Source organism: Grammomys surdaster, unplaced genomic scaffold (assembly GCF_004785775.1).
Source record: "Grammomys surdaster isolate TR1022 unplaced genomic scaffold, NIH_TR_1.0 149, whole genome shotgun sequence".
Classification (NCBI taxonomy): Eukaryota; Metazoa; Chordata; class Mammalia; order Rodentia; family Muridae; genus Grammomys; species Grammomys surdaster.
Window position 1 is genome coordinate 9,231,760 of NW_021604607.1, and position 15,117 is coordinate 9,246,876.

Genomic DNA, 15,117 nt, shown 5'->3' on the forward strand with positions numbered 1-15,117 from the left:
GAGAGAGAGAGAGAGAGAGAGAGAGAGAGAGAGAGAGAGATTTTTACCGGATCAGGGTGGAAAACTGCTGTATCATTCCGGGCAGCTCAGCAGCAGTTCCATAGTCGGTGTCCTGTCTGAGGGTCTGGCTGTTGGGAACAGTATGTGGTCAGGCTGGGGTGGGAACAGCACCGGAGCTTCCCATCAGAGCAATGCTCGGGCTTCCCTCTGTACCTGACTGCATAGGTGCCTGTGCTGAGCTCCTTTGCCTCAGCTTTCCACAGAAAGTCATCAAAACCTTGCACTTTTTCTAGGAACAAAGCTGCAAGCGACCGAGCCTTCTCCATGGTGGCCACCTCTTGTTCTCTGCTGCGCCTGTCAATGCTGGTCAAGTCCACTGTAAGCAGAAGATGCAGGGACATAGGCAACCTGGTCCCTGGAGTTCTCTCCACCCTCTGGGAAGGGACTGTGATGCAATGGTCAGAGCAGAAAGGTGGAGACCTGGTCCCTGGCTCTGCCTTATCTGACCACAAAGGCAGATGCCTTGGGAAGTAGCCAACAGCAGAGGCCCCAGCCCTACCCCACCCCCCCCCCCCCCCACCATTACAGAGACATTCCTAAAGTGGGCAGGTGCCTTCAGGGCCAGATATGTCATCACAGGTAGACGCTGGCTCTAATTTCGGAAATATATATATATATATGTCTGTTATTGTGAATTAATAATTTGGCCTCCCAATTGGCCAGGGTGCTGGGACCAGCCATGTACATTGTTCACTGCCTGTGCTAAGGTGTGCCCCAGGAGAGGCTAGGGAAGCCCACCTAGCTGGGGAGCCAGGTTACTGGGGGAATCTGAGAAGATTCACCCCTGCACATGACAGTCCCATCCTATAGCTGAGAATAGGTTCTGCCCTCCCTCCAGTGCCCCCACAATGACAGAAAGTGCCAGGCCCAGCCGCAGCCAGAGCAGTGCTATCCCCTGAAGACTCCAGGACTGTGCACGGCTGGGCTGTCCTCTCCACCGTTTTCCCTCATCTGTATGCATTCCACAAGACAAGAGAAGATGTTTTGAGGGAGGGAGGGGCCTATGAACCGCATAGGCTCCCTCTGTGCAGGCTATCGCTCAAATGTTACATTTGCTGAGCACCCTGTGAGCACCCATATCAGCAGCTCCTGCACCCCATATTAGTGACAGCCTTGGGGCTAGTAGACAAGGAACCTATCCCTACTCCCTCCAAACGAAAACAGAAAAAAAGTCCGTGTGTCTGGCATGGTTACTTGGTTTTGGGCAGCCCTCCCAGGCTCATTCAAACTTCCCCTGGGAGCCAGGTTGGCAACTGTCTTCTGCCCCTTTATCTGAGGACACTGGCCAGAGTGTGACACAGGGAAGTCGGGATGGCAACCTGGGCATGAAAGATGACTTGTATGAGAGTTCAGTGAGGGCATGAGTTCACAGGGCAGGGAAACAAGCCAGGAGCCTTTCCTCCTAGGAGAGCCAAGGATGCTGGGGTGACAGTGTGGGTGGAGTGACCAGAGTCAAGGCTGAGGGCCAGGCACAGCAATGGGAACTCTGGGTCTGCCCCACAGTAGTGCTAGAGCACAGTAGGGCAGGGCTGAGGTTCCCCCACTCATCTGCAAAGACAGCTGACCTTGGCGTGACAGGAGACACCATGAGGGTTAAGCACTTTGTCATCCTAGAAAGCACCTGGGCTATTCCTCCGCACTCTGGATGGGTGTTTTATAGGCAGGCGTCCTGAAAAGGCCACTGTTCCCCATGAATGAAGTGGTTCATGGTGTTCTTTATGAAAGATTTAGTACCTGGGACCCCAAAGAAAGCTAAGGCAGTCTATGGAGCAGTCTATATTCAGAGACTCATTGGCCCTGTCCTGGACCCCTCTACCCGTGTTCTGTGGCGCACAAAGGCTTGTGTGTGTGTGTGTGTGTGTACATATACATGTATACAATTTTCTGCCGTCTGCATAAAGGCCACAGGTGTACAGATGGATCCAAGCCTCTTGGATTATGTCCCGGTTCCACCCATCTGCAAACTTCTACCCCTTCCTGTCCTGTTCTGTACAAGGGAGCAATTTGTCAGAAGACTGCAGCACTCGTGCCTTGTATTTGACCCTGGCAAACTGACCAGTTTCCCAGTTTGCACACTACCACTCCGTCCTGACTCCTCCTCATCTTGGGGCATGCATAACAGTGTCTTCCCTAGATCTTTCCAGTAAGTATTTTGTGCTTGTTTTGCTTTCTTTTGCTTGGAGGGGGTGTCAGCAAATGACTGCACACCAGGTTCCAGGCCACTGCCTTACGCCCCTACTCACCGTAGAAATCGGCAGGGTTGCTATAGCGAGGACAAGGGTGGCCAATTGATGTGAAGTACTGCACCATGTGCTGGGCCGCCCCCAGGTAGATAGGGGTGCCAGATGTCATCAGAAGGACCAGGTCAAATAGCCTGAAGATGTCAGATCGAGGCTGGTGGAGGGAGATGAGCACTAGCCGGTTGCCTTTGGCCAGGCGGGACAAGGTTCTCACCAGGTTGTGGGCTGTGAAGCTGTCGAGGCCAGAGGTGGGTTCATCCAGGATGAGGATTCCTAGGGATATCGCACAGGGAACCCGATGACCACTCCACGGGGCAGGCTATGGGCTCAGGTCCCCGGCCCTCAGGTTCCCAGGCCTCACCTGGGTTCCACAGGAGCTGCACCCCAATGCTCACTCGTCGGCGTTCGCCCCCGGACACCCCACGTACATAAGTGTTGCCCACGCGGGTGTTGGCACACTGCCGCAGCCGCAGCTCCGCAATCACGTCTTCCACCTGAGGACAGGCTGGGCGTTATGAGCGTCCGAACTCCTTCACTTAATGCAAAGGAAGGCTTCTGCACTTTATCTTCCTACATCTTTGTTTGGCGTCCCAGCCCCGCCCCCATGTCCTCAGGTTCTGAGCAGATTCGCCCTGCAGAGCACACACTGTGGACTGGGAACCAGACCAGATACTTGGCTCTCCATTCACATGAAGCACCAGAAAAATCTTACACAAATAAACACACACTTGTCACCCACTTGACAAGATGGGGCTAAGTACATTGGCACGTCAGGTGGGTTGGTTAAACTATCCAGTTGGACTGGGTCTTCTGGCAAATCAGGGAAGTCTCAGACAGCAGGGATATCATCCAGCCAACTGGTTACCCTTTTGTCACGCTGGGCCTGAGAGAAGGTCCTGGGCAGGCGCATCTGGGCAATGAAAGTCAGAGTCTCTCTGACGGTCAGGTTGGGGAGCAGTTGGTCGTGCTGACGCACATGCGCCACACACTTCCTCATCAGCTGAGGCGTGCTGAGTTGCCCGTTTATCCAGATTTGTCCTGATTTCATCTTGCCACCATGGTCTCTGCCTGTGATCACGTCAAGTAGTGAGGCTCTCCCGCAGCCTGCAAATCCGAAGATATTCCTGAGGACAGAGTTTCTGCAGGGCTTGCCCACCCGCTGCTTTCCCCTTCCCCGCCCACTCTGGAAGTGCCAGAACTGCGCTTCAGAAGAGACCAAGCTCAAGGGAAGCCAACACTGTTCTTAGATGTGGGTGGGGCAGCCCAAAAGGTTCACGGTCAGGCTTTTTTCTTCACATCCAACTTGAGTGGGTGGGGACGGGCTGACAGAGGTTTCAGATAGGCTGGACTCCAACCGCTACAAGCCTGCTGCTGTACCTGGTATGTGGTCCCTCTCCTACCACTAACCAATGGCTTTCTCCCAAGTTGGGGCTAATTTCACTACAAAGTGTAGCCATTTGTTAGCTGAAAAAAAACCTTGGCAGCATCTCACCATCGTTTGACTCCGCAATGGCTTTGTGGGAATGGCTAATTTGGAGCGTCCTTGAAGAATTCAAAACTCCAACCTACCCATTCTGGTGGCGTAGCCTTTAATCCCAGGAGGGGAACCTTTGAGTTCGAGGCCACCCTGGTCTACAGCGTAAGTTCCAGGATGGTTAGGGCTATACAGAGAAACCCTGTCTCAAAAACAAATAAACAAACAACCCCCCCAAAAGAAAAACAAACAAACAAACAAAAATTACAACCTATTTTGAGAAAAATAATCAGCAAGCAATGCATAGGCTCCCGTATCTATACCCTTCTCTCATGTTTAAAATCCGTGTCTTTTTCCTCTGCCTCACAATGGAACATTATGATGTATTGATGCCTATTAACTCGGAGAAGTGAGCATTGGATCTAGTTTCCAAAAGCATTCGATGGGGCTTTTACCTCTGTATCTAATTTTGTTATTATTTGTGAAATGGTCTCACTACGCAGCCCAGCTATCCTGGAACTCACTATATAGACCAGGCTGGCTCAAATACAACTGAGATTGCTGTGTCTCCTGCCTCTGCCTCCCAAGTGCTGGGATTAAAGATGTGCACCGCCATACCTGGCTCTCCTATGACTGTTTTAATTGCGGATGTGATCCTACCTCCAGCTTGGAGAACACCCTCCAAGCTAGAGACAAAGTCTGTTTGGGTCTCCCAGGCAAGGTTTTGGTTTCCCCACTGTGTAGGGTTTGTGGAATTAGTAGCTTTGTTTTCCTTTTGTAAACAAGGCAAATGCCTATAGACAGTATGTGACAATTCTTCCTTGTCATATGTCACATGTTGCCTGTCATATCAGAGCCTTGAAGAGCAGGCAGCTTGTTGGCTGCCTGCTGGGCATTCCCCATTGTGAGCACAGGAGACTGTGCCAGCATTCACAGGTACCAGGGATCCCCAGTCAGAGGGCAGGAAGATCACATTTCCTAAGCGAAACTGTGGCAAAAGAATGGAAACAGACTTTCTAGCAAAGAGTGCCTGGTGCATTTGGGCAAATGCTCTCTGCAGAGCCACGGCACTCAAGAGCCTTGTAATTTGGGCGCCGTCTCCTCAACAGGAACTTTATTAACTGCGAACGAAATCCTTTTGTATGGCTGATTCTACAGAACAAGCTAAATGCTTGGAGCTAATATTTTAGAATAATTTTAAAAATTATTATGATGGCTAGTATGCATATTCATATTCTCCCTGTGTGATAGTATTCACAGTGATTAACGTCATGTATAATGACTACAGCTTTCTAAGAAAGCCTCAACAATTTCAGACAAGTAATCGTGAAGCCAAGCTGAACCTGAGCGTTATTCAGTGTGCATTCTGCTCAGCCTCTAGGATCTTCACTTTCCTAATTAAAACTCAGGGATGCTGCTGGCTAGGGGCTGGAGGGACACATGCTCAACAGTATTCAGCATCATGACTGAGTAATGGCTCCTGTGTCTCCCAGGTGCTCCCAAAGACATAGCCAACAAGAAAAGCTATCAGACATTATACATCCAAATACCCTTTGCTTGTTTAGATCAGCATCAGGGTCAGGGGCAGGGTCAGGGGCTGAATGAGTATGCATGTTGTTTCAGTTACAAAGTGCGTTTACATATTGTAGCTTATTTGATCTTTGGTTAGACAGTAAACAACTCTATCAGAAGAGTGTAAAAGTTTGGAACAGATGTTCAAAGCATTGAGCAATTTTTCCTTCTGGAAATGATTAATTAAAAGGGATAAAGTTCGCTCTCTAATCCCGTGTAGAGGAATCCCAGGAAGAATCAAATGCAAGTGGAAGGTCTGGCACTGGTTAAATTCCTGTCTTTGGAAGACTCACTCAACTTTTTTGCAGTTAGTGTTCTCACCTGTTAAATAAGTGTGTGTGTGTGTGTGTGTGTGTGTGTGTGTGTGTGTGTGTACATGTTCTCACAAAGAACACTCTAGAAATATGGAGAACTGGATGATTTTAAAATCTTTTTCCTAAAGCACTTCCAGACAGGAAGGGTATAAGGCAAAATCCAATATGGGAAACAAACGATTCTCCAAGCCCTCTCATCTATCTTCAAGATTCTGTGATTTCAGGTTTGACCCGTGAAAGTGACTGCCCGAGAGACACTTCGAGGATCTGGCTCTTTGTAGGCGGTTGAAAGTTCTGCTGACTGTGGAGGGGTCAGTGGTAGCTCAGACCTGCAGAGTCATTGTCTGACCATGACCAGACTCTGGCTGTGCAGCAACGACCTGAGCAGGCACCTGTGGCTGGGGGAGTCTCTGAAAAGAACATCATGTTCTAAAGCTGCCTGTGTACTGTCTTAGTCCAGTGTGAACTGCAGGCAGACACTATGGCCAAAGCTGGTGGACTAGAGTCTCACTCAGGGGCACACCAGTAGCAGCATCCAGGAGTTGGTGGGTGTAGGAGGGGACATTTGAACCCAGGTCTGTCTGACTCAGAACCTGTGTTCTCAGCCACTTTGCCATGTTACTTTGTTAGTTCAGAGTTCTGCACTCAGGATCCATGAGGCTCTTTTATATCATAGGGGAGAGACACCATTGCCCCCGACAGCCCTATTGGTAGAGACACCACTGCCCCCCTTGGCCTCTGTCCCACCGACAGCCCTGTCCATTGTCCCCGACAGCCCTGTCAGTACCTGAGCTCCCTATGATGGCCAGCATCTGCCCACTCCTCACTTTGAAGTTCAGATTTCGGATGCCCAGGTCACAGGAGTCTCGGCTTTTGTGAGACCTCCAAGGTATCTTGAACTGAGCTAGTTGCTCAAACCAAGGCACCTGAGAGGCAATGTCCACCTGGAGGGAGAGGTTAGCGAGTCCTTGGGAAGCCAAACCACTCAGAGGGCTTCAGCAGCTTCTGCTGTGTTTTGTATAACTTCTCACATGGCAGTGAGACCCCACCGTTCTGTTCAAGTCTAGAGCTATGGGGATGGGTGACCAGAAAGCATGCAAAATATCAGAAAATCAGCAAGTGTTTACCAGCTGCAAGTCACAGTAATCACGTCATGTCACTGTCCCATCTGCTGTTCATTGCAAACATACGGTGTGGGTACTGTGGTCTGTTTTACTGACCAGTTCAAAGCAGTTAAGGAATTTACCAAGCCCATACAGTTTACAGTGCACGGCAGGGCAGAGAGAGGTTGCATAGTGGCTCGTTCCTCTGTTTAGACTCACAAGCACAAGACGACTAGCCTGGGACTCTGAAGTTCACCATCCCACTTGGGCAGCATGTCTACCTCTGGGGAAGTGGGGGATCGGGAATCACTGAATTCTGACAAAAGCATTCTGGAGACCCTCCATGGTTGCCTTTGCAGTCTGGATGTTTTATCAGCAATATCATAACATATTTTATAAAAATAGACCATAGGTAGGTACTTGGATAGATAGATAGATAGATAGATAGATAGATAGATAGATAGATAGATAGATAGATATAGAGAGATAGATGATAGGTAGATGATAGATAGATAGGTGATAGATAGATGATAGGTAGATCTAAGTGGATGAAATCTCAATAAACTGTCATTTACTTAAGAGCATGCTGTTAATTCCCTAGTTTTGACAATTACTATGTAATTTGCAAGATGTTGACTTCAAGGGAAGCCAGACAAACAGTGTCTCCACAAATACCGTGTTTTGCTGTATGTGTTTTCTACAGGTATATACACGCACATGTGTGTGTGGAACCCAGAGGTAAGTGGCATTGTCTTTAAACTTCATTGTTTCCACTTTACTCTTGATACCTGGTGTCTTGCTGAACCCGGAACTCACAGATTTGGCCAGCTGAATGATATGTAAGGACCCTCCTGACTGTAGGGCCACAGACATGTGCCACTCAGACCAGCTTGTCTTCTGTGGGTTCTGAAAATCTGAGTTCAGACACTTTACTGAGTGGACCATCTCCCTGGCCCCTTTGATATCTGTCATCGAATACAGATACATAATATGTTCATCTATCTATCTATCTATCTATCTATCTATCTATCTATCTATCTATCATGTTTGTATATACAAACATATTTTATGTATATGGTAAACATATAATGTTATAAACATAAAGATATGTGTGTATGAATGTACACACCAGATAGATAGATAGATAGATAGATAGATAGATAGATAGATAGATATTTGAAATTTTAAGTTATGCATTCCAGAGACATTCCCCACAGGCCTTCACAGCGAATATTAACATCCTCACAAAGGGTTCTACCCTTTTCCAAACCTCTAGCTGCAGGTGAGGCCTGCACCTAGGATAGACTGAACTTCGTTTTGGGGGTTAGAAGACCTCCAGGGTGGGCTCACCCTTCCTTCCCCTGAACATTCTGTTAGCTCCTCACTCTTCTCCCCTGAACCCAGGCATGTGCCCCTACCTGGTAGGTAAGATCTCTGACCTCCAGAGTGTTGGACCGGCCACTGTAGGTGAAGTACAGGCTGTTGTCACTTTCAGAGGAGAACAAGCTGTCCTGTAGGCCCTGCTGGGAGACATGACAGATGAGGGACATAGAAGCAGACAGGAGGGTACCGGACAGGCATGGGTAGCTGATGGCGTTGTGGTCGAGATCCCACACTGGCAGGAAGTGGGGTCATGTAGGTGTACAGCACGGCTTTGAGAAAAACATGACCATTGATGGGCCCTGGGCTTCTCCAGGACAGCTCCAGCCTCAGAGACCCACAGCCTCAGGCTAGCGCCAGGATCTAAGCTGCTTAAGATGGATGACCCTCCAGATTCCAGAGGGGAGATCTGAGCTGGGAGGGAGGAAGCCCTTGACTTTCACTTTCTGAATCTGGCGGGATATCACCTAATGTCAAATAGACACAGCATGAGAAAGACACAGACAACAGGAAGTTGGTTCTGGGTATCTGTGAAGATGTCTCCCCCAGGGAAGTTTTATCATATGTTGACGAGGAATTTTGTGCCTCAAAGCCCTTGAAAATCCTTCGGGGAAATTTCAGAGGAAGCCCTGCTGTCACCATCATCATTGTCATCGTCAGAACCATCATCTCCAAATGACTATAGTGCTGTCGTTATTGTTGAGGTAGTGGTATGTTTGTGCTCCAGTGTGACCATTTGATACATGTAGTCACGTATGAATATCAAGTGCAGCAGGCACTGTCCACATTTCTCATTTCCTTGTGTTGGAAACAATCACAATCTTCTTTTCTGGTCTTTTGTTTTAAAAGTGAAAATTTTATTTTATTTTGTGTGTATGACTATTTGCCTGCACGCATGTATGTGCACCACACACGGTACCCTCAGAGGTCAAAAGAGGTCACTGGGTCCTCTGGACCTAGAGTTATGGGTGGTTGTGAACCATTGTGTGTGATGGGAATGGGGCCCAGGTATTTTCAGGTGCTCTTAATGTTTGAGTATCTCTCCAGCTCCATTCTCTGATCTTTTTTTTTTTTTAACGTGCTTCAGAACACTAGAATTTATGTCTCCTATCTCATTTTGATGCCCAGAATATCAGGATATGACTGTCCACCATCCCCTCCCCTGTAATATAATTCATCTCTCTGAAGTAGGAATATACTAGAGATACCTTTTGGGGTTTTTTTTTTGTGTGTGTGTGTGTGTGTTGGGGAATCAAATCCATTGCATCAAATATGCTAGGGCAATCAGCGTACTGACAGAACCATCACACCACATCCGGGGTCCCTGGGGTTTCTTGTTTTCAAATCAGTTCTCTTTAGGAGAGATCTTAGTTACTTGCATGGCACGGGAATTTGTTCCTAGACACTTGTACTGATACAAAGTTTCCATTGGCTTCAGGGATGGAGGGGCCGCTGAGGGAGGAGATCTCTCAGGTTACTGCTGTCATGACTAGAGAAGTGTGAAGCTCTGGGGTTTAAGTGCCCAGCTCGGCCACTCTGATTGACCCAAACCCACTGACCCTGCCCATCATGGGTTTCCAGGAGCCTCACAGGCAGCTTCTGAAAGGAAAAAGAAAAAAGAAAGAAAGAAAGAAAGAAAGAAAGAAAGAAAGAAAGAAAGAAAGAAAGAAAGAAAGAAAGAAAGGGAGGAAGAGAGGAAGGGAGGAAGGGAGGAAGGGAGGAAGGGAGGAAGGGAGGAAGGGAGGAAGGGAGGAAGGGAGGAAGGAAGGAAGGAAGGAAGGAAGGAAGGAAGGAAGGAAAAAATTCCTGTTTGGCTTGTGGATGACTTCTGTTCCATTTTAAAATATTTTCCTTGGCATCCAGGAAGGATTTGTTAGACTCTTCCTGAGGTTTTGACAAATTCTCTCTATTTTTCAAATCCTTAAATATCTATTCGGCTGACACTTTAATCAGCATGACTGTCAGAACATCATTTGAATTTGTGACAGGTAACACCCTAAAAAAGTGAAAGCGGGTTTATTTGTAGGTAACCAGCATGGCTCCTGCTGGGCTACAGTGTAACGTCTCCTTGTATTAACTTCTGGTTACATTCCTGAGTCAGAAGCACAGACGCTCTGAGAGAATCCAGAGGGCACAAAAGGGAAAAAGAAATGTGCAGAAAACGGTGGCTGGTGGTGACAAAAATGGTAAGTCTCCGGCCCAAGGCACAAGCCTGATCTCACCTGCCTCTGCTAAGGGCCCAGGCTTTCCTATCTCTGTTCCTGTCCATGGTGTGAGGAGGCTGTGGACCATGGGCCCTGACGCTCTGGTACTCAATGCCAGAATTCCCTGTATAGATAGCCCTGCTTTCCTCCTTCCTCCCCCCACCATCTTTCTGAGTATGGGCAGTGCCAGTCTCTGGAGAAGGCCTAACTAGAATGTGAGTAGAAAGAACGTGTGGTCACTGTCTGAGTTCTTTGTAGAGTGAGTGGGCAGAGAAGGGGATGGAAGGCCGTGGCCTGGACCAGAAGCCAGCTCCTCAAGAAACACTCAGTTTTCTAAATTTGCACACAGAGATGAAAGGCTGGAAACCACTGGACAGTTTTTAGCTTGACTGACAGCTTTTAAGTATGAAGGCACAGGGCATGTCAGTATCATCGGTTTCTCCCCAAGACCTGGAGTTGTCAGTGGTGGGCCATCACAGGGAATGCACAACAGTGGGGCCTCCCAGGAGGAACTTGTACATGGCAGGACCTAGGCACACTTTTGAATATAGAATTCTGACAGCTCATTGCCTCCTTTGCTGTGGTGATTATCTGAAGGGCAAAAGATCCTACCCCCCACTCTCAAGCTACCACTGATTTTATATTCTATTCAGGAAGTGAGCATCAAAATTCCAAGGGACAGATGCAGTAGGAGTTATTTTCCCAGAGATGTCTGCCTGGTGGGGAATTCTGACAGCAGAGTTGGCTGCTGTTGTGGTAGTAGGATTGGTGAATCCCAGGCAACCCCGTCTCACCTAGAACAGGGCACCAAGGCTTCCCTGTTGAATGTGGCCATCCTGTTCTGGTCTTTCTCTCCAGAAAAGTGAGTGAGGCATAGAAGCTTGGGGTGGAGTCCTTCTCTGCCCAGTCTTCTAATAGTGCCCTTCTGCTTCAAAGCCTGCCCATAACCCCAGTCAAAGGCCATTTATCAAGCAAACATTTCTCTGTTTAGATGAGGAAGGAAGCCTAAGAGCTCCACTTCCTGGCCACCTGGCCGCTCTATGTTCACTCCATCTCTCTCCCTGATCATAAGATTGCTAGCATACGATTCTGTCACTCCCAAACAAGCAATCTGTTGTTACCTCACCACTGTCTCTTGACTACCACTGAGGTTCTTGGTCTGACGCTCACACGGGCCACTGCTCTGTGATGGAATGTCATTTGGAAAACATCGATCCCAGTTATTCACACGAGCATGTTGCCGGGTGGGAAGTGACCTCAGAGGCCTCCTGGCTCCCGAACCTGCCCCCTCAGCCCGCCAACTCTGAGGAGACAGGGCCCTGCTGTACCCCATTTCCATTCTGCTTGAAGTCCAGGTGGTGAGTTAGGACTCATCCTGTGGTAGGAAAGAAAGGTCAGTTTCACCCTGCTCCACCCCGGGACTAGGAGATTAAGCTTACGGAAGCATCCTGAAGTTCCGTCCCGCTCCACAGCTGGGCCTCCTCTTTGGTCTTCTCAGCCATGACCTGTGGTGTTTGTGCCCTTTGTGTGGCTCCTGAGGCCTCCTCTGCTGCCGGGCTCTCTGTGTCTTTGCTCCTTAGAGCTGAGACACCTGAGCCCTCCTCTGTGCCAGCCTTTCTCCCAGCATTCCTCTCTGGCAAGCCCTCCTATAAACACACAGTGTGTGTCCTGCCTATTGTCGAGATAAGGACACTCTGGCTAAAGGTACATCAGATAATGGCCAAATCATTGGCCAAATTGGTGAACTGTTGTCTCACGAGGACTCCAGGGCTGGGTAGGATCAGACAGGGCACTCCCATTGGCTCCTCAGTTAAAGCTGCTCTGGAGCTGGACAGGCCACTAGAAAATTCACTTGCATTTGCTTCCTGCTGGCCATGAGTGAGCTGCCCTTTCTGAGTCCAGAGGCAGCCAGAGGGCCTCACAGCAGAGGGTCTCAGAGCTCCCTGGAGGAAGGCTCCGTTTCAGGCCAGGAAGGCTCGGTTACAGGCCCGGAGGCGCGGCACAGCTTAGGTGTCCTGCATGTGTCCTTCAGCGTCAGGTAAGGGGACCTCACAGCCAAAAGCTAGGCTTCTCACCCTTTGTAATGTCTTTTCCACAAATGGGTGGCTGGGCCTGTGGGCTTTGGGCTGCCTGTCTAGCAGATCAAGGTGGAAGTGGACAGTGATTAGCTCCTCCCCCTGCCCAGGGCAGAGCTAGACATTAAAACATGCCCTGCCTGACGCACTTGTTGCTTCTCACCAATTTCTGCTCTATCCATTCCTTGGCTTGTCCACCACCTGCTGTATGTAAAAGGAGAAGACTTGGAAAGTGGGGGTGCTGGGGGCACAAGGTGGATGAACTCTGCTGAAGGAATGCAAGGTTCACCTCAAGAATAAATACTGTGCAGAGTGCCAGCTCTCAGCCAGAGACCCAGTAATCAGAGCAGCTAATGGGAGGCACGCTCCTTGGGTGGTAGCCAATTTGTCATTACACCTCCAAAGACCACAGAGTGTGACATAAGGCTGAAATAGAGTTGTCAACCTGTCCAGGAGCAACTGGGATGGGATGGGGCTGGGGGTGGGGCCGGGAAACAGAGTCTGGCCCCTTCCAGGGTCCTACTCTGCCTTTGCCCTTGTGGAATTTCCTTTAAAGCAACCGTGTTGGGCCCTGGTGGGACATCAAATCACGGCAGCAGAGGTGGGACAGGCAAATCCTCAAAGATGTCTCCTTGTACATGGAGAGTGGCCAGATCATGTGCATCCTAGGAAGCTCAGGTAAGCGCCGGGACCTCCTGTACTTCTAAGGCAGACTCTGGGAGGTTTTGGCTCAGTCTAAGTGCAATGTTGAAGAAATAAGTTTAAGTTGTAGAGAGAAGGCCATGCATTTAGCATTTGAACAAAATCTAGTAACTTGACTGACTGTGAATAGAACCTGGTACCAAAGTGAAACCTTGAGAATGACCCCTGGGAAGAGTGGAAAGTCCTGCAAGACATGCAAATGCTTCCTTTGTCTGTTTGACTGACCATGGTCCTGGAGCTCAAGTCCAGAGCCACAAAGTCCCAGCTGTATTCTCCTGTATTTCTCCCTCCCTCTCTCTCTCTCTCTCTCTCTCTCTCATATTCACTTTGCATCCCACTCACTGCCCTCCTCCTAGTCACTCCCTCCTGCAGTCCTTCCCTCCGTCCCTCCTCCCCTTCTTCTCTGAGAGGGTGGGGATCCCCCCCCCCGTTATCCCCCACCCTGGCATATCAAGTCTCTGCAGGGCTAGGCGCATCCTTTCCCACTGAGGCCAGACAAGGCAACTCAGCTAGAAGATGTACAGGGAATAGCTTTTGGGATAGCCCCTGCTCCAGTTACTCTGGACCCACATGAAGGTCAAGCTGCACATCTGAGCAGGGAGGCCTAGGTCCAGCCCATGTATGTTCTTTGGTTGGTGGTTCAGAACCTGAGAGCCCTAAGGGTCCAGGTTAGTTGATTATGTTGGTCTGGACAGTTCCTAACCCCTTCAAGGTCAGCCACCCAGCTGTGTTTTCAATTGATATCTCCACATCTGGAAAGTTCTTGTCAAGGTGTTTGTCAGGCAGGACTTAACTCGGATTCCTGACCCTACTTGTCTTTTCATTATGATGGTTATCAGACACACAGTTGAGAACAGAGAACACTAGAAAAGAACTCACGTTAATACTGAGTCTCACCAAGCACACCGTGTTTTCTTTGAGCCTCTCTCTCCAGGAGTTAAGCATCACACACAGTGTACTGAGACCACCTCTGTGTATTCACCATGTCCTGTTCTTCTTTTCAGGAGAGATTTTAACCTTTGAACCTGACTTCCATGTTTGTTTTGTGTTCTTCCACTAACCAGTAATTATCCCCTGAGGGGTTTCCTCCCCTGTTCCTGCAAAGCTTATAGCTGTAACTCCTTCTGTTTCCAGCAGCTGAGGAGGAGTATGCTGGCCCAAAAGAGGGGCTCTGGGTGGCATACCTCAGTGTTCACAACAATGGGTTATCCTGAATATATTCATTTAAGGATTAGAGCCACAGGACCCTCTTGATTGAGCAACCACTAGTAAATTGTGGCATTTAACTGTCCCCTTGCCTTGCTCTTTCCTAGAAACAGGCAGTGTAAGTCTATGGTGGGAGTCAGGTGTGGCACTGTTTTGATATAGCTAAGAGTGAGCCCCAAAGTTCTGTGACTGAAGTCCATCCTTTCTCTGAAAATGAGAGGCCTGGTGCTCCAGGGAGGATGGAGGAACATCAGGTAACCCTTGGAAGAGATGAATGTGGTTCATCCAATGTCCAAATTGATTTTCACCAGAGAAAGTTGATGTTAAAGAAGGCCTGATATCTGAATCCCCCTGGCTCCTGTCTCATCCTGCAGCAGCTCGGTACCCGTTGTCTCACAATGATACCATCCATGGTGCCAATGCAGCCAGAAAGCCAAACACATGAGGCTATCCCATTTGAATGCTAAGTCTCCAAGACTGTAGGCCAACACACCCATAGACACATATGCAGAGACCATACACACATACACACACACAGACTGACAGACACACATACATACATACATACATACATACACACACAGACACACACAGAGACTGACACACACACATACGCCATACACATACACAGATACACAAACACACACCTACCATACACACACAGATATACACACACATAGACACACCCACACCCCTCACACACACCACACACACACATATACCACACATGCAGACACACACACCACACACACACACATATACCATTCACACACAGAGATACACACAC

At 48.8% G+C, this 15,117-nt stretch overlaps 2 protein-coding genes across 2 annotated transcripts in view; one reads left to right on the top strand and one right to left on the bottom strand.

The window, feature by feature from the left end:
- The window catches only part of Abcg8 (ATP binding cassette subfamily G member 8), a 17,173-nt gene extending 5,154 nt beyond the window's left edge, over positions 1-12,019 (bottom strand). The window contains exons 1-8 of the mRNA XM_028765085.1: positions 11,787-12,019; positions 8,182-8,283; positions 6,448-6,604; positions 3,166-3,404; positions 2,662-2,794; positions 2,304-2,573; positions 214-376; positions 48-128 (exon numbers count right to left, since the gene is read on the bottom strand). Of these exons, the coding sequence (XP_028620918.1) occupies positions 48-128; positions 214-376; positions 2,304-2,573; positions 2,662-2,794; positions 3,166-3,404; positions 6,448-6,604; positions 8,182-8,283; positions 11,787-11,849 (1,208 nt within the window). The 5' untranslated portion in view covers positions 11,850-12,019. The remainder of the gene's footprint in view (positions 1-47; positions 129-213; positions 377-2,303; positions 2,574-2,661; positions 2,795-3,165; positions 3,405-6,447; positions 6,605-8,181; positions 8,284-11,786) is intronic.
- A 64-nt stretch (positions 12,020-12,083) lies between these two features.
- The window catches only part of Abcg5 (ATP binding cassette subfamily G member 5), a 24,903-nt gene continuing 21,869 nt past the window's right edge, over positions 12,084-15,117 (top strand). The window contains exons 1-2 of the mRNA XM_028765086.1: positions 12,084-12,385; positions 12,979-13,100. Of these exons, the coding sequence (XP_028620919.1) occupies positions 12,222-12,385; positions 12,979-13,100 (286 nt within the window). The 5' untranslated portion in view covers positions 12,084-12,221. The remainder of the gene's footprint in view (positions 12,386-12,978; positions 13,101-15,117) is intronic.